This window comes from Carassius gibelio, chromosome B2 (genome assembly GCF_023724105.1).
Source record: "Carassius gibelio isolate Cgi1373 ecotype wild population from Czech Republic chromosome B2, carGib1.2-hapl.c, whole genome shotgun sequence".
In the NCBI taxonomy this organism is placed as follows: Eukaryota; Metazoa; Chordata; class Actinopteri; order Cypriniformes; family Cyprinidae; genus Carassius; species Carassius gibelio.
This window is the reverse complement of record NC_068397.1, coordinates 6,898,029-6,918,335: the sequence shown is the minus strand read 5'-3', so window position 1 is coordinate 6,918,335 and position 20,307 is coordinate 6,898,029. Positions and strand designations below refer to the sequence as shown.

The following is a 20,307-nucleotide window of genomic DNA, read 5'->3' as shown; positions in this document are numbered from 1 at the left end:
CTATCTTCCCAAACAGGTGGCCCAGGCAGCGGTAAAGGTACACAGTGTCTGAAGATTGCAGAGCGTTATGGCTTTGAATATGTCTCAGTGGGTGAGCTACTTAGGAAGAAGATGATCCATAACGCCACCAGCAACAGGAAATGGAGTCTGATTGCCAGGATCATCACCAATGGGGAACTGGCACCACAGGTATGTGCATGAAGACAGGACTTAAGAGAATATAAAGGTCCAAAACACATTTCAGCAATTAAATATGTCAATAAATAGGACAACACACACACACACACACACACACACACAAAAACAAATATAATTTATTTAACAGATTGTTGTCTACCCAATACTTTCCTGTAATCTCTCCAATGTCCTGTCTGAAAAATAAAGGAATAAAAAGGCCAAAAATGTATATTTAAAAAAAAATCTAGAATGTCATATTTAGAATTGAGTTTGATTCTTACTTTTGAAGTATTCCTATTTATCCTATTTTTCCCATCAAAGACTGACCCATTTTTAGAATCCCAAATGCCAGTTTATGTGAACAGTATGTGAAGACTGAACAAATGCTCGTAACACTTATTTTTACTTCAACATTCAACACACATACACAAATATATTTATTAACATATTAGATTATGTGATTTACATCATTTACATATTCATGGAGGGTTATGTCTTTTTACAGAAGACACTATACATTTAAGGATTGTTGTGTAATGTCATGTATGCTAATGCCAATTTTAAAAGCAAACAAAGAAAGTTTCCTTTTTAAATAATTAACCTACACAAATATTTATTTTAAATTATGATCTGCCTGATACCACAGATTGTACCAGTTTCTGTGGTATTTGATGGATCATTGCTGTATGTACTATAGGTGACATTCCTATAACAATACTGTCACGTGTAGGTTCCTGTTTAGTTCCTGTTTCCCATTATTAGTAATCACCTGTTCCTCGTTATTAGTTATCCTCATCACCTGTCTGCCCCTCGTTATCCGCCCTATTTGAGTTCTAGCCCATTCTGTTCTCCCTTGTCTGGAATTGTTTATGTCAACCTTGTTATGTGTGTTTTCATCTTTTTATTTTTTTATTACAAAAGTTAGTAAAATTATCCATGCTCCTACAAAGCAGCAGTACTGTGACGCATATGCAGTGTTCAATATTATAATTCTGCATAATTAGATGCCCAATATAAATTGGCTTCATTATTTAAAATTGTCTTGGAAATAATCATAAGTAGCGCTGACTGGTAATTTCTACTTAAATGAACAATTAACAAATTAAAGGTTGTTGATATGAACTTGGCAATGATTAATAATTGTTTAACATATACATTTTAGTTTCAAATACATATCTGCATAAGGTATGTACAGTAGTAGTCATTTTGGTAAGAACGATATGCTATTTAACTTTTCTGCATAAAATTCTTCTTTTTTTTCTTAACTACACCTACAAAATGATGAATAAAGCATGTGCATCATCATTTACCCTGTTTTTGTTCAATTAATAAAGGTGATGTAAACGGAATCATTATATATTCTATGGTAATTATACATAATATTTTGTAACATACGCGTAACGCGTAAATATGATATATCTGACATGATCAGAACACACCATTAAATATAAAGGGAATGTAATCAAAAAGGAACTGAAACAGGTGTGTGGCTTTTAGTAACTATAAGAACAAACCAGGAAACTCAGGAAGGCAAACGGGAACAGAAAACCGAAACAGAACAAAATTGAATATACATGTGACACATGTAGTGCTGCAAATAAATTTACAAAGCACAAATATTCAGTGTAGCCTTTCAATTAATATGAGTTCATAAAAGTTGCATCTAGAATAATTATTGAACAATTGGAAAAATGTTGTTGTGAATGTATGTCACACCACATGGGGCTAAATTCATGTCAACAACCCAACATTTTTTTTTTTTTTTTCATTTTTACAGTACAAAAAGGATGTATACTTCAATGAACGTTTTTCTTAGATTTTATTGTTTTGAATAATAGTTTTAGCCATGCTGTATTTATCACAGATAAAACACATTTCAGGGGGACTATTAAATACATTTTGAATCAAAATTAAGGGGTAAAGGTTATCACTCATGTTGGTTTAGATGTGGTTAGATGAAGAGTTAAAATGGCTTGCAGATCTTTAGACATGGCTCCAAATTAGATATTTCCTGAGTTAATTTCTTCTTTTCTTTACGAATAAAGTGTCTGTTATTGAAGTGAGAATCTCAGTTGGGTGAAAGTAACTCAAGTACTTACAGTACTATTTTTTGGGGTTGTATATTACCAGACCTAACAATAAGACCACTTCCTAAATTTCCGTCCCTATAACAATGTACCCACAATCCCTTTCCTGCATATTAACTTTCCATTTGAGAACAGAGCACAGAAGTGTGGTGCTGGAAATGAGGGCACTGCATTTTAGTGAGGAAGGCTTTTGAAACAGAAACAGAAGATAAGAGCCCCTACTGGTTGTTGATTCCCTGAAGAATTCCAGAAATGCTTTGTACATTTTTAGAAGAGGCAGTCTGTCTGCAAAGATTATTGACTAGAGGATAAAACGATCAACCCTTGTCATTTAATCTTTAGTCCATTGTACTTTTACACAGGTCGACACTGACACTGTCAGTGAAATAAAGCCACCTTCCACTAATGACTTCCTGGATTAGAGGAGACTCTCCCCAGACTGTAAAAGGGAATGTATACCAGTCTCTGTGTCATAAGATACACCTGAACAAATCATACATATTGATTGTTACAGGAGAAAGCTTAGAAAGTGTACAGAAAGTACAAGTAAACATTTACAAAAATACAAAAAAAAATTATTAAAATAAGCTACTAAATCAGTCTGTACCAAACATCTGACCAAACACATTCACTATTAAAAACAAAGTTGCTTAAAAGTTTCTTCATAGAACGATTTTTGGTTCCACATATAAATGTTTAGACAAAGGTTCTTTAAAGAACAATCTCTTTTTTTTTTTTTTTTTTACCTTTTTAGAATCTGAAGAACCTTCTTTCACCACAAAGAATATATTGTAAAACAGAAAGATTCTTCAGATGTTAAAGGTTCTTCATGGAACCATTTAGACAGGTTATTCTTTGGCACCGTGATGCACCTTTATTTTTAAGAGTGTGCCTGTTCAGTGTCCTGCGACTTTGCCTGTCTACTCTCAGTATAGCAAAAGACAGGAAGTAATGATAGATGCTATCAGACATTGTGCAAGGAATAACTACCATCCATCATTTTTAATCGTCAATGAAATGTAATATTGCATGTGGTATTTATATAAGGCTTTCAGTCTTGACAAGTGCTGTGTCACTGGTTCTTGAATTTTTCTTTCTATTTTGGTATCAAGGTGTTAAAAAGACAACAATAACAAGACGTGTCTCTCTGGGGCATTTATTTGTATACCCATTTCGTCATTTCTATTCACATTTCCGTAACACCTTACAAGTAAGATTGCATTTGTTGATGAATTAGTTAATGCATTAACTAACATTAATATACTGTATATATATACTGTATATATATATATATATATATATATACAGTGGTGACCAAAATTGTTAGAGTTTAAGAGGTTTCAGTTGTTTTTGTTGAATTGGCCATTAAAGTAACCATAAAATGAACTATAGCTGGAACTACCTGTGATGGAAGGAATTAGGGCTGCACGTTTTTAAGTTTTTCATTAACCGTTAACCGAGGCCCTTAGCGGTTAATACTCGGTTAACCATAGTGTGCGCCAGGGTTTCCGTTGCCCGGTAATTGCTGGACATTGGCCGGAAAAAAAATGAAATGTCAGACAAAATTTTATCTCTCCGGTCAAATTATCCTATTAACTCTGCCTAATAATCCCGCCCCCTAACACAATCTGAATTTGAGAATAAGCCTAAAATGTATAAAGCATATATACACGACCTTTGGCTATGTTATAAAGGAACAGGCTCTAGTAATAGTTATGTAACTTTCCGTGTTTAGGCGAAGGTAACAAGCAGGCTCTGCGGCCGCCTCGCTAAGGCTATGACTATGACTATGTTTGACAGGTACAATATTTGAAAATCGATAATTTTTTTTTTTTTAATTATATTTATATCTGAATTTATGTCATATAGACATATAGACTTTCAAATATCAAAATGTCATGAATTCATATGTATGACATGACATATAAACATATTTTCCTATTATATTTTTCCTGGAAATGCTTCCAACAAGGCGTCGGTTCTATTTCTAGCATGCACGCGTCGAGCCGCGCGTCTCACGCAGGCAGTCGGCAAGCTCTAACCTGTTAACATGGGAGCCTAATTAAAAACAGAAACGCCACGCATCTGAGACGCTTTCGCCACAGATCCAGTGTGTCGCCGGCCTAATGATGCCCGGGTGTTGGCTGTTGAGATTACAACAACGATGTTGTACTTGAAGTATATCTAAGCACTGTATTGCAATAATTGCATTTTGCCCCGTCACTCTCAATTTTAAAATGCTCCAACGCTGTACTTTTCTTTGCCCGCTTCATATTAGAAAAATTACTTCTTGTGGACATTACAAATGTCTGGGAGCGCTCTGGCGATCTCTAGTGGTGCAAAAATGTATTACAACTAAATTCAATGCACGCCATTGACGTCACTTAACCTAGCAAAATGTTTCACTTGGTTATGCAATTTTTAATGGTTAATTGGTTACTCGGTTAACCATGGACACCCCTAGAAGGAATGTGCAGGTATATTGAAAATGATGGACTGGACTGGAAAATAAACTAGACAGATATATTGGGAGTTAAAGGGAAAGTTGTTGGCTTGAGTTGCAGAAGAATATTTTTGGGTCTGTCAGGAGTTCTAACAGTTTTGGCCACCATGATGTTGTAATTGATGCAGTATTTGGTCTGGTATTGTCATGTTGGAAAATGCAAGGTCTTCCCTGATACAGACGACGTCTGTATGGGAGCATATGTTGTTCTAGAACTTGGATATACCTTTCAGCATTGATGGTGCCTTTCCAGATGTGTAAGCTGCCCATGCCACACACACTCATGCAACCCCATACCATCAGAGATGCAGGTTTCTGAACTGAGCGATGATAAAAACTTGGGTTGTCCTTATCCTCTTTAGTCCAGATGACATGGTGTCCCAGTTTTCCAAAAAGAACTTCTTTTTGGACCTATAGAGTTTTAGCCGGCAACGGCAAATGGCACGGTGGATTGTGGTTGCCGACAATGTTTTCTGGAAGTAATCCTGAGCCCATGTTGTGATTTCCATTACAGTAGCATTCCTGTATGTGATGCAGTGCCGTCTAAGGTCCAAAAGATCACAGGCATCCAGTATGGTTTCCGGCCTTGACCCTTATGAGATTGTTCCAGATTCTCTGAATCTCTTGAATAACTTCAAACTCTTTGCAATTTTTCTCTGAGAAGCTTCTTTCTGATAGTGCTCCACTATTTTTCGCTGCAGCATTGGGGGAATTGGTGATCCTCTGCCCATCTTGACTTCTGAGAGACACTGCCACTCTGAGAGGCCCTTATTACACCCAATCATGTTGCCAATTGACCTAATAAGTTGCAAATTGTACATGTAAAATGTATATGTACATTGAGCTTTTCCGGCCTCTTATCGCTACCTGTCCCAACTTTTTTGGAATATCTAGCTCTCCTGAAATCCTAAATGAGCCAATATTTGGCATGACATTTCAAAATGTCTCACCTTCCACATTTGATATGTTATCTATATTCTATTGTGAATAAAATGTAAGTTTATGAGATTTGTAAATTATTCCATTCCTTTTTTACTCACAATTTGTACAGGGTCCCAACATTTTTGCAGTCGGGTTTGTAATTTAAAGAAGAAACCAGTCAGATAGATAGTAAACATTTAAGGCTTAATACTCTAGAAAAGCACTAAAAGTTTAAAAAGTTTTTAAAACCTATTTTATGTACATGGAATGTTCCCATTTTGTTTGGAGAATGTTTCCTTAACATTAAGGTTAATTAAAAGTTAAAAACAACCCCATAATCCAGTTACTTTATAGTCACACAAAAACACAATGTGTAAAAATTTATAATATAATATATTTAAAGAGATTTTACTTCAAAGAATCACATTTTCTTTTATCTTTTGAGTGGAAACCCTGACTCTATGCCATTCTTGCATTATAGGGCAGTTATGGATGACTTTAGACCTTTGAGTACATGGTGCATCAAAGCAGCAAATATAATGTGTATTTACCTTTGATTGCGAACAGACTCACATCATACAATCGAATGTTGATTGCTGATTCATGTGCACAACAGGCTGAAAAGGAGACTTTGTCAGTCCAGCTGCTTTCCTGTGATGTAAATGAAACTTTTTGGAGCTTCAACTCTTTTTGCCCATACATGAAAAGTCAGTAATAAAGGTAAGCAGTGTTTACTGCTATTTTGGATCACCAAAATAGCAGTAAACACTGCTTACCTTTATTATATTAACACATAACTCAAAGGCATTTTTCAAGGATACCTCTTTTGTTTGTGTAAAAATGACATTATTTTTTAATTCTAAAAGCCAGAAGGATTGAAAAAAGATTTCAATTGCAAACTATGTGCATTTTAAAAGCAGATCCAACTGATTCACAATTGCTGCTGGATCGATTTTCCTCAAAAACATATGAATTCTTGTTCATTATTCTTTGAACTCACATTCATTTTATCATGAGCTTGATCAAACCACATACAGCTTTGCATATAAGGGAGACCGGCTGTTGGATCTGGATGTGATGCAAGACAGTGTTTTGGACATTGACGTTTGGTTTGTGGTTGGCAGTCTGTTTGCATTCTAAAAATGTCCTCTGCTTTGAACCGTGCCTGGATCGCTTCAGATAGTGGTAAAAACTGTAAAAAGAGCATTTGGTCACACACAAATTGCAGTCCATACTGGGCAACAATTGATGTCTGATGTAAGAGTTATTTTTAGAACAATCTGGTACTGACGTTAGATCTCCATCGTATGCTTTTAAAAACAGCCTAGAATTACAAAGCACATTTTCCCTACTGGTACTTGATCTATGAGGACTGCAGAATTGCTACAGAAATGAGTTTCCTGTATTTGGAAAGCTGCTTGTTAAACGAGCAACCATGTCTGCTATTGAAACAACCAATCAACTGCTATTGAAGTACAGTAATTAGAAGGTGACTTGTATGTGCTGATTTCAAAATTGCGATCGTAATGTAAAATGTAAATGTAAAAATGCTATAGTCAAAACTAGGGCTGGTATAAACTATTATTTTTTAAACGATTAATCTAGCGATTATTTTTTCGATGCATCGATTAATCTAATGATAAATTTTTTCAGACCGATTCGATTTCGATTATCTCCCCATTAATTGACTACTAACAATTTATACATGTTGATTTACATATCTGAATGAAAAAAACATGAATTCCTTAACATTGCAATATATGTTTATTGCTCTTAAAATTACAAAATGAAAGACTAAGAATGCATTACTTTGCACTTGTATATAGACAGCATTCAATAAAACCTTGAAGCCTTGAAAACACATAGCTTACTGAAACAAGCTTATTGAACACGTAGGGCCTAGCTTACTGAAAAAAAGTTCTTCTTACAGATGAAAATAACAACAACTTGATGTCTAGCATTCAATAAAAAAGGTCACCCAAAATACTTGTTTAGAGCAATTGAAAGAATACAGTAACCAATGTTAACTTGAGGGCTTTAAGCTAATACAGAGAGTTATTTTCCAAAAAAAATAAAATAAAATAAAAATAACAGTGGGAGCCAGCAGCCTGTCATGGAGAAAAAAAAAATCTCTGAATGCTCCCCGTGAAACTTTGGCGTTCCGCCCTTTTTCTATCATGTCTAATGATTTTGGTTGATATGCATGAGGGAGAGAGAGAGAGAGAGAGAGAGAGAGAGAGAGAGAGAGCAAGTCAGCGCACGTGTAGTTTGGAGACTGTGAGTGCGTGAGCGCGCGTGAAACTTTGGTGGTTCGCCCTTTTTCTATCGTGTTTAATGATTTTGATTAATATTTACAAGGGAGAGAGAGAGCAAGAAGCGCTCGTGTTGTTTGAAGACTGTGAGTGCGCGCGCAGCTGGGGCTGAGTCATTCTATTCTACATCACTAACCGATCAAATAAGGCTTTGACAGCCGCCAAAAAAAAAGATTGATGCAGAAAAACCCCTGGATTGGTTATATAACGTTGGACAGAATGTTGATCCGGCCATCGCGTATATTCAGCGCACATAAGGTAAACGTTTTGCAAACGTTTTTTAGAGAAATAAAAACAGGTCAACAAATCGATGCGCATATTTTGCGTCGACGTCATCGATGACCTCGACGCGTTGTCCCAGCCCTAGTAAAAACCTATTAATTTGTTAACGGTTCATTTACTCCTGTAAAAACATGTAATTGACCTAATGGGGCACTTCACATGATTTTACAGTAAAATACTTTTAAAAGTATTGTTTTGGAAGTAAAAAACAAGAATTTATCTTACAATTTACAGTGGAAAAACAGTAAATTTCAATTTTTAGGTAGAATGTTACATTTTTAGGTAGAATGTTACATTTTATGTTATATTTTGACCTGTATATGTTATTCATGCCCATTAGGAAACAACCATAACTGAGATCAAGCAGAAGATCATGAAGATTCCAGAGGCCAGCGGTATAGTTATAGATGGCTTCCCTCGAGATGTGGGACAAGCACTTTCTTTTGAAGACCAGGTGAGTACACTTTATTAGTGGTGCTTGCTAGAGACTGTTACCGTGTGGATCCCCTAATTTAAAAAAAACTAACAAGCATGTAAACAGTTATAAACTTAAGATCTGAATTGAATATAGTAGTATGCAATGTAATTATTTGATTTGCTTATGACAAACCTACGATATGCTTATGACAACCCTCACTGCCTTCACTGTATTGACTGGCTGTCACAAGTTTCTTTGCCTCTCATTTGCATGTAGTTGAACATTCATCACATTTTTGACTCTGTCACCACTCTCTTTCACTGTCATTGCCACAATCTCCTGTATGAGATCTGTCACTCAGCTCCAATAGAGAATGAACTAAAAGCAACCTCTTATCTCCAGTACTTTGTAGATTAATTATAAATGTTAGTTTGATACTGATTCCAAATTACATAACAAAAATTTTAGTTGTAAATTATAACATAATCCATTACATTACACATTTTAGGTAATATAATAAGTATACTTTTTGATAACTTTTTACCTTATCCTCATATCACATTGTTTTAAATAGGATAATCTTGTACAATGATAATATTGTACCAACATGAGTGGACTGTGAACATGCAAATTTATTACTTAATTATTAACTCACCTTAAAATCCCAGGAAGTATTTCAAGTAAATATATTAGATAAGGTCCAGCTAACAAAAAAAAAAATGAATCCCTGCATTATATGTAAATAAGAAATAATGTGAATTATTGCAGTTTTATGTGTTTAAAAAGACAAAAGCACGGATTAAAAAAAAATAAATAAAAGATGAAAATGAAGAATTAGGTAGAATCAATTGTTATTGTATGAATAATATTCAATCATGTGACCAATAAAAAGTAACTGTAGTCTGATTACTGAGTATTATAAAATGTAATAAATTCTAATTACAATTTTTTGAATCAGATTACATAATCCAGATTACATGTAATCAATTACTATCCAGCAATAATGGCCTCTCAGTTTTATATGCATTTATGGCCACCTGACTAGTGACTGGTCCCTATGTGAATGTCCACAAAACTGGAAGACTGTTTATTTAGTATTGAGAATCAATAAATTCTGAATAATGTATTGCTATTGTGTGAAAACTATGTAATCATCAATCAATAAAAAGAATCTTTGGTTTTATTATGAGTATTTTAAAATAATCTAATAACAACCACTTAATTTTTGGAATCTGATTACATGTAATCACTTACTACCCAGCACTGCTTACCTCTTACTCTGAGCGAGCAGACAGATATGGTTGTTAATGCTCATATTTGGTGTACGGGATCTGAACAGACCCCTTAAGTGTGCTAGGAATGATTGATACCTCAGAGCATGTAGCTGTGCCAGAATATCACTGGACTGGGGGCACTAGGATCATTGTTTTGACTCTTTTGTCTTAGTAAAGAAACATCTTATAGCCACCTTGAAAACCCTAGCAATATAATAGAAACCAGCCATAGCATCCTGGTAACCACCAATAGCACCCAAACAATACCCTACAAACTACCCATAACACACTAGCAATACCCTTGCAACCATTCATAGTACCCTAACAATGGCTAAGTGTGTTTCAACAACCTAAAACACTAAAGCATTATCATAGAAACCACCCATAACATTCCAGCAATACCACAACATCCACATCCTTAACACTCTAAACCAGGGGTTCCCAAACTTTTTAGCCCGCGACCCCATGATAAATGCGCTGCTGCCCCGCGACCCCCCCCCCCCCCCCCCCCCCCAAAAAAAACACCTCTTGTCGCGTGAAATGTACAGCAAATCGATTTTATGCCCAGTCTCAAAGCACACAAAGTTATATTTTATTGTTCTGCTTGCAAAATCAGTGTTACACTTCTGCATGAGCTGCTCGATATCCACCTGTTCTCTCTCGGAAAGTAACTGTGCAGCTATGTTGGGTTGAACTCGTTCATTATTCTGCCATCAGGAACCAGTCGAGTAAGTCTGAGCTGCTCACACGCGTGCTCACACCCGTGCGCACGCGCACACACACGTGCACACGCACACACACGCACACACACACACACACACACTCATGCTAATCCGCTAGATGTGTCACTTTATGCTTTCCATGGTGACGCGTCATTGCTTGTCACGTTACATACCTCAGCAACAACAGAGCTGAATGAATGATCTGCTTTTGTCATTTTTCCTTTTTTATTCAAAATATTAACAAATTTGTTAGATATGGCATGAAATAGCTGATATTCCGATTGTCAAATATATGCAAGTGGAAGTGTTTTGTTGTTTAAACACCTTTATAACGATCGCGTTAGTTGAGCTGTATGCGCGATGGGCGCCGCCATCTTAGTTTGTGCCGCAGACGCAGTTCAGAGAATCAGATCTGTTGGATTTACAACACGTGAATTCATCCACTTCTCCCGAAATACATAAAAGTAAGTGGCTGGTGAACTGGGAGAATAATGGAGTAAACTTTAAAGTTACTTACACAATGTGTATCTGATATGAATAAAATGTGTCTAATTATAATGAAAAAGATTATTATTGCCTCTTCCTTTGACATCAGTGTGTATTTTACAAACTCTAAATGTATTGTTTTTTCTAGTACTTATATGTCTGAAACCTAAAATAAACATTATGTGGTTGAAAACACTGAAAAGTTGTGATGACAGCTCTGAGCGCACTTGTCTCTGGCTCAGCGCCAGCCAACTCGCGAGAGCACATTTGAATTTCACGTCATGCACTGACCGGTGTGGTCGTACACTCCAGGGACTAGCCTAGACTGATCACACCGGTGTGATCGTACGTGCGATGCGAAAGAGTTAAATTAATTGAAACAAAAATATATAAAGCCTATATCGAAATCATCTCGCGACCCCTGCGCCGGGGTCCTGCGACCCACCGTGGGGCCGCGACCCCTACTTTGGGAACCACTGCTCTAAACCCTACTCATCACACCCTAGCAATCACCCATAACATCCTAGAAACCCCAGATCCACAATCACTCATTACACTCGTTTTCTTCAGTAGAACATTAAACATTTTTTTTAGCTGTAACCAAATTTTTTTAGCTGTATCCATGGTCCTTAGTGATTGAAAAAATGCAATGCAGAGGCTGGCTATCCTTGAAAATATATAAATCACATAACACAAAATTAATACCTGTGGCTTTCGACCATATATTTAGTTCCATGGGTATTAATATTGTTTTCCTTGAGGTCCACTTTCCTGCAGGTCGAGGTCGAGGTCCACTTTCCTGCAGAGTTTAGCGCTAACCCTAATCAAACACACCTGAGCATGCTAATCAGTGTCAATCAATGTCTTTGGGATCATTCAAAATTAATAATATGTAAGACACTTGAAATTAGGCATTTAGATGTTTTAAAAAGGAAAATCTAGAAAGAAAGAAAGGATCTACATAAAAGCTCAAACTTATTAAGTTACTGTACTCTGCCTTTGCATTGTCTGCAGAAAGAGTGGCACACCAAGGGAAAAGGCGGTAACTTCCACATTATCAATATTTGGTTGCTGATCACCATTAACAAAATCGTGACAGTAACATTTGTATAAAATCTAGTGATCATGGGCTATCTCAAATAGGCTATAGCTTATAGTAATGTGACTGTATTAATTGTAATTTTGTGACCGTAACAAGCAGACTAAAAGTTGAACATGTGAGTGGACACCGTTTTGCGACCAATTTATTTGTTATGCTCAGTAACATAAAATAATGCTAGACATAGCATAATTGTTTTTATATTGACTTGAATGAAATAGCCTAACCTAAAAGAACGCCAGCAAGCCGGAAAAATGCTCAGAATGCTTGTGTATTAAACATCTCCTATGACGTTCATCACCATGGATTGATTTTATCAGGTTACAAGAAAGGGTAGGACATGGATTTGCAAACTGTTAGTAGACTACTGATTTTATGATTGATCAAGCTACATTGCTATGGCATCCGAGTCCACACACATCCAAATGTGACATCCTGTTGAATAACCTGCATTAAAAAAGAAAAAAAAATCTTTAAAGGTTCTGATTCACGATTATGTAGTGCTACTAAGGTATCTAGTCTTTACATTGCTTTTATTATATGGAGCTGTTGGTCGATTGTGATGTATCTAATTTGTTTATTTACGCTGTAATTTAAATGCGGCAGACATTAAAGGACAGGAAAAAAAACTCTAAGCCAGCACTGTAACTTCATTTTGACAAGCAGTTAAACAAACGCAGAATGCGGTAACTTAATTTGAGCATTGCAAACAAAATGACGAGCACTAACTGGTGTTATACAGTTTCCTGCTTTGGTTTCTCTGGGGCTATTTGAAGTTACAGTTGAGACGACCCATTATTTTCACGGAAAAACAATGTAATTGACTCAAGATACATATGCACATGATAAAGAATGTCCCAGAAATTTAAATAACTTATTTTCGACCAAAATCTAAGTTATAGTCTTTTGCCTTTGCAAGGCGGAATAGCCAACGATATATATTGCATAGATCAAAATTATCTTTTTTTTTTTTTTTATGCCATAAATCATTAGGATATTAAGCAAAGACCATTAAGAAATTTTGTAAATTTCCTACCGTAAATATATCGAAAATATATATATATATATATATTTTTTTTTTTTGCACCCTCAGATTCCTGATTTTCAAAAACAGTTGTATCTCAGCCAGATATTGTCCTGTCCTAACAAAGCATACATCAATAGATAGCTTATTTATTCAGCTTTTATGTGACTTAAAAAAACTTATGACTGGTTTTGTGGTCCAGGGTCACATATGTATAAATGACTACATCTCCTGAAGATGAGATGAACTGGAGAAGACCATCACTGTCAGCAATTCTGCCCAGGTTTATTAGCTTCCAAAACTTCTGCCAATTCTGTCATGACAAGCCTACAGCATGAATAACTTTGAAGCATCAGTGAACAAGTTCGCTTTTCTCTGATGGTGTTCAGGGCTTGTCAAAGCGCTCTAGACTGCAGTGTGTTCTGATGCAAAGCAGCACTGAAGATGCAATATAACAAGTCAGAACTGAAATAGCTAATGTACTAGATTCTCATGGTCAAGTGGGTAATTGTGCAAGTGGAGTCTTATTTAGCGTTTAAACTCACTATGAAAAAAGAACAGCTGCTGCATTGCTGGATAAATTGGTATGCTTGGTGTTCCTTGTAAAATTAGAAAAAAAGTTGTAAAAAATATAGGTAACAGTTTAGTATAGGGTCTAATTCACACTAATAACTAGTTGCTTATTAGCATGTCTATTATTACCATATTGGCTGTTTATTAGTGCTTATAAAGTACATATAATGCATGACATCCATAATCCTACCCAATACCCTAAACTTAACAACTACCTTATAAACTATAAGTAAGCATCAAATAAGGAGTTAATTTAGGCTAAAGTTATAGTTAATGGTTAGTTAATAGTGTGAATTGGACCCTAAAATAAAGTGTGACCAAAATATATTTTTTGAAAAAGTTGACAGATGCTTAAAGAAATTCTGGGAAGGTTCTAAAATACTCTTGTGAATTATGGATTTTTTTTTTTTTTAAATTTAAAGCTCAACTCATCTGAGACGTCATGCAACCGTCTTTGATTCGAACTGATTCAGTATGCTGTTTAAAATAGCCCAGAATTACAAAGCACATTTTCCCTGCAGGTACTTGATTTAGGAGACTAAATTGCTACAGAAATTAGTTTCCTGTATTTGGAAAGCTGCTTGATAAAAGAGCAACCAAACACCCAAGAGACTGCTATTAACTGCTATCTTTATCTACAATTTTATAATTACTTGTGTTGTCTTTGAGATATGGTTGAAGTAGACAGTGGATTGGTAAATTAAAATATAAATTAGAATATGTCAACTTTAAATGCTATATCAAATAACACTACAGTTACAATTTTTGTGATTTAGTTAGTCAACACTCAGCACACATTTTTTTCACAAGTGATTGCTTTAATGGGAAATTATCACAGACATATCTAACTCTGTCACTGAAACTGTTTTGGCAACCTGAGATGGGGGACTGGGTTGTGAAGCGATATTTCAATCCCACCCTGTTGATTCATGTCTGCACGAGTGACTTGTCTGCATTAACACACACATCAGATCTCGAACCTATACTTGAAACACTCTGTTTCCTGTGTTTTTGACAGGAACCACTTGACTCAGATGGGACTTCTGCAATGACAGGTGTATATTAATGTCTGTAAACCTGTCAAAATGGAGCTAATGTCAGCCTCGCTAAGAGGAAATCATGTGACAGTTCTCGATTGCAGGTGTCAGTGCACGTTCTTTTCTAAATGACAGCAGTTTCTTTTATGTTTCATCATGGCTAATTAGTTTGTTCCCGTATTTTTTCTTTTTTCTAAGAAAGTGGGTTTAGGAGGTAGTATGTTGGATATTACAGCTTACTCAAAGCTCAGCTGTCCCTTGTCCTTTAATGCACTTATCGTCCGTCTCAAATTAACCTTTAAGTTTTACATAAACACAAGATTGCTAGTCTGGATTTGAAAATGGCAGAAGTCCCCACCTGCAAATGTCACATAGTGCTGTTTCCAGGCTGCAGATGATGTGATCACCAAGTTCAGACTATCTACATGGGCAGTAAAATTTAATGAGTACCAAGAATCAGATATGCTTCCATCTCTCTCTCCGTCTCTTTCCATCCCTCACACTTTTTTCCAGCCTTCCTCATTTCACACTAGTTATCTAAGAGGTGCTTTAACGTAGGCAGAGAACTGTGAGGGACGCACTTGTTGCTGCCAGAAAATAGATTTGCAGCACTGTCTGCTTATCTCAGAAATTAACTCATGATGTCACATTATCTGCTTGGCTTTCTTTTGCAGGTATGGCATGTAATGGTATGCAGGTATTTTTGTGCAGTGTCAGATAATTCTCGATTCCAGCATTTTCAGTGTGAAATTGCTGTGTGACATGTCATAGTCACCAATTAATATTGGAACATTTATCCTACCGCGTTATTGTAGATGGTTAGGACAGCTCTATATGTAAATATTTTACAGAACTTATCGCATCACCACAACAAAAATGAGTGATGTTCACCAACTACCATCATGAAAAGGAAGCATATACTTTTAAAATTGTACTAACTGTGGAAAAATACAATTTAAAAAAACTAATTTTAATGTAAACAGAATGCAATGTTTTCAGAAACTTAATTGCATGTTATTTCATAATGATTATATAATAGTATAATATTATATGTATATTAAATACTATATATATATATATATATATATATATATATATATATATATATATATAAGTTCATAATTATTCATCTTTGTCTTTGAAATATGGTTAAAGTGTAAAATGTACCTCCTAATATACTTTAATTTGTTTTCAAACTTGTATGTCATATTTAAATATATTCATTATAAATATAATATTCTACTTTACAAATAAAGTACTTTACATGTGTATGTTAGTCAACACATCAAAATGAGTGCACTTTAAAGTAGAATGTTTAATTTGACATTATTACAATAAATTTGTTTATATTTAAAGTGTGCTAAGAAACCAGTATACTCTCAAGTGACAGTTTATTTAATTAGACTACTATTACATTATCTGCAGTAAGTAAATGTATATGGGGCCAGATATCCTAAACAAGGCAAATTACTTTGAGACTGCAGTTCCATGTCCCATTCTGGCAGTAACATTCATAGTCATGTCAAGTACAAAATTAATTAAGACATGCTTTTTTGGGGTTGGTAAATAATGGCAGAAATACCTGCCAGAAATAATATTGACTCCAGCAAACCTTAGTAAATCATGTTCGTGATTCATTTAAATGCTCTTCTCCCATACATTTTGCATCTGAAATGGAAACTCCTACAAAATGCATATGGTAATATAAAGGTCAATAAAGGTCAGCCGTATTTCTGTCATGACTAAAGGTAGCGCTCTCATCTGCCCTTTGTTCAAAAGCAAGGCAGCACTGAAGACACAATAAAACATGTCAGAATTGGCATAGCTAATGGAATAATGCTAGGTTACTCCAGTGATTTTCATTTAAATAGAAATAGGTTCCTCAGCTAAAAATTGCACTAATTTGATTAATAAAATGAATAAAAAGGCTTTCCATTGATGTGTGGTTTATAACGATAGGACAATATTTGGCCGAGATACACCATTTGAAAATCTGAAATCTGAGGGTGCAAAATAATCGAAATATTGAGAAAAACGTCCGAATGAAGTTCTTAGCAACATATTACTAATCAAAGATTAAGTTTTGATATATTTACAGTAGGAAATTTTCAATATATCTTCATGGAACATTATCTTTACTTAATGTCCTAATGATGTTTCCGTAGAATAAAAATCATATTTTTGACAATTTTTGACAAAACAAGTTTTTTTTTTTTTTGCTATTGCTACAAATATACCCTGGCGACTTAAGACTGGGTCCAGTTCCAGGATCACAAATGCCACTTCAGATGCAGTTTCTGTGTCACTTATGAGGCGCGAAGATGGATTTTGTATTTCATTTGACTGATAAACATGCTGTAGTGTCTTTTTATTCTAATTGCGTTTATTGATTAAACTCAATAATGCATTTAATAATGTTAAAATAAAATAAAAACTCCTGGAAATCAATTAAAATGGGCAAATGTCATTCCTTAATGGAAAAGAAAATGTTTCTACTTGGCCATTTTAGATTAAGTTCCTTTATATAACTAAAGTAAATGTTCAGTGATGTCTAGTGTTATTGTTGCATTAATTTGTTTACTTTCTGTCTGCTGGCTGTCACAGTTTAATAGGGACCCAGATTCAGGCACTGATTCCCCTGTGTGCATCTTTATTCTCTCTACCTCTGCCTTTTCCGGAGGTGCCAGCACAATCACTGAGAGGATTTTTGAGTGAAGGCTTGCCAGAAAAAAAAATCCTAGCCTGCAGCTCACAGACCTTCAACAAAGACAGTTGGCCAGCACAGCAGCCGGTGTTCAACATAGCCTTTCAGTTTTTCCTCACTGATGCTTGTCAGCACTCATGTTTTATTAAATAGGCTAAATATGTAATTACATAACAATCTCTAAGTTACTTTTTATATAAAGCGAGAGTCTACTTCACACATTACAGTATTGTATATAATTGCATATCAAGTTATGTAACTTTTCTATAGTTTTGCCAAATATCAGTGTCATTTTCCTTGACTTCCAGGCTAATTAAGAAATAAAATAAAAAATAAAAATGAATTGCATTATACAAATTACAATAATAGAACAATAATGTGCTGTTTTTAAGCCAAATTCTCTCCGAGGCTTTCCCTCACACGAGCGACACATGCTCAAGTACCTCCAAGGAGTGCAATTAGACCATAACTTTTTTTCTGGAAACAAAAAGTGCAGATAAGGAAGACCTAAATACAAGAAGGAGTTTCTTAAGAATGTAAAGCAAAAGTTATACACAAGGAAATGAGGAGATCAACTAAACACAAATGAGGATAAACCAAACATTTACTCAAAATAATTGCAACCAAAATTAAACAGTACTATTATACAGTAAATTGAGAAAATCTAAATGTTTGCATATGGCAGCTATGGCCATTGCGAAAATGAGTAAAAACATCAAATTTGTTAAAACAAAATGCCACAGTAACTGTGACCAAGAAGAAGAGTGCTATTTGACTGTAACTAAGAGGATGACAAAAATAAACAAATCAATCAATCAAATAAAGATAAATTATAATGATTCACTCAGTTGGAGTTTATATGTTTGATGGTTAAATGAATAGTTCAATTATGTCATTATTAATAGATTTGATTGATTGATTGATTGGATGACCTATCCCTGCCAAACATACATCACAAAATAAGTTCACATTAAGTAAAAACTTGTAATTAGCATGAACCTCTCCACTGAAAAAAAAGATTCTAATATGCCAAAAATATCTGTGGAATACTTATTGGACAAACATGGAAGGTATGAGATCAGCTTAGATTGAATGAAAATAGTAAATACAATACAAGCCAGATCAGAGAAGATGACAGCACATTTACAAAAGGCAGGAGATGATATGAATAACAATGAGTCTTTTCTATTGTCTGTGTGTTTGTGGTGTGGAGAAAGGTTGGAACAGACCCTAGACCGTGTGTTGTGTGACTGTGTTCGGTGACCAGGCAACTAAACTCAGTAACTGAATTAGCTTTGACTCTCACAGAATAGAGATGAGCAGCAGCAATGAAGGGATTTAAAACCCAATTATGAGATGAACGCAGAACGAGAGGGGATCAGACCGCTGCTGTAACAGCGACCATCACAGTATTACCAAATACCTCCACGGTGAGCAAAGTCGAGAGACACTGTCTCCCCAACCCAAAAAGACAAACCCAATTAAATATTTGAGTATTGAAGTACAGATATCCTAATAACATATTTATCTAGTAAAAGTACTCGTTTTTAATTTTTCTTGAAAAAAATTAAAAAGTACTGTTCAAAATACCATGCTTTTTTATTTTTCAATTTAATTTACTCCATCATACACTAAGAAAAAAGATACAGAATCTGTCTTTTCAAAGGGTACACTTTTGTTTTGTAATTACCCATAAAAGGTGCATTTTAGTAGCTTAAATGTACATATAAATAGCTCAAGTATATGTATTTGTACCAAATGGTATATATTTGTACCCTTTAAAAAGGGTACCTTTTTTTTGAGAGTGCACTGTTCAAAATATGGTGATAGAGCTGAAAAAGGTAAATCTCAGTGTAACATTATTATATATGGTTGTGTAACAGAAACTTCAAAATAATTGTAAAGTATCTGTTGGATGCACACTTAAGAATCACAACGGAGGTAGTGCATCCAGGTGCTTTTCTGTTTTATGAATACTGTGAATTCTAACATACTGCTCTTTACACATAAAGTTCCTCATTTATCAATCTAACATAGAAACGAGTGCAGATCCATGCACACAATTCAACTTACGACAAAGTTCACGTGTGATACATGAAACATTGGTATGCCGCCAAATTTCATCATATGCATGATCGCACAAGGATAAATGCGGTGGCAGAAAACAATCGTCATTTCAGTATCACGACCCTAAAAACACCCCGGTTTAGAAGCCTTGCCCCTAGAGTTTACGACACTGAGAAATTAAACCTGGACAAAAAGAGGAAGGGATCTCATGAAAGAGAAAATTATCTTACTTCAAAAACATCCGTTAACCTTGTTATTGCAAACAATTAGGCTACGTTAATTTATGTCATTTATATGTATATTAAAATACTGGTAAATTTATACATTATTGCCCATTTCCCTCACTCTACAACAAATATTTTAAATGTAACCATATTCAGAACATAACAAGAATGAAAAATAAGTAGTTATAAAATTATATAGTCTATTAAACTATAAAATAAAACACAAATGGCTACAGTGGCAAACAGAATAAAAATGTCAAGCAAAGCTGAAATGGGTCTCATACCACAAGAATGCAAATATTTGTAACATTTGGTTGCTTAACAATTATCCATCATATAGCCTAAACAAGGCTTTACTTTACTCATGTTCTTATATCAGTGTAAAATCATTCACATG

At 35.0% G+C, this 20,307-nt stretch overlaps 1 protein-coding gene across 3 annotated transcripts in view; it reads left to right on the top strand.

The window, feature by feature from the left end:
• LOC127951693 (adenylate kinase isoenzyme 5-like) overlaps positions 1-20,307 on the top strand; it is a 95,583-nt gene that overhangs the window by 4,394 nt on the left and 70,882 nt on the right. For all 3 annotated transcript variants that reach the window (XM_052549721.1, XM_052549720.1, XM_052549719.1), the window contains exons 4-5: positions 17-189; positions 8,623-8,736. In XM_052549721.1, coding sequence (XP_052405681.1) covers positions 17-189; positions 8,623-8,736 — 287 coding nt within the window. The remainder of the gene's footprint in view (positions 1-16; positions 190-8,622; positions 8,737-20,307) is intronic.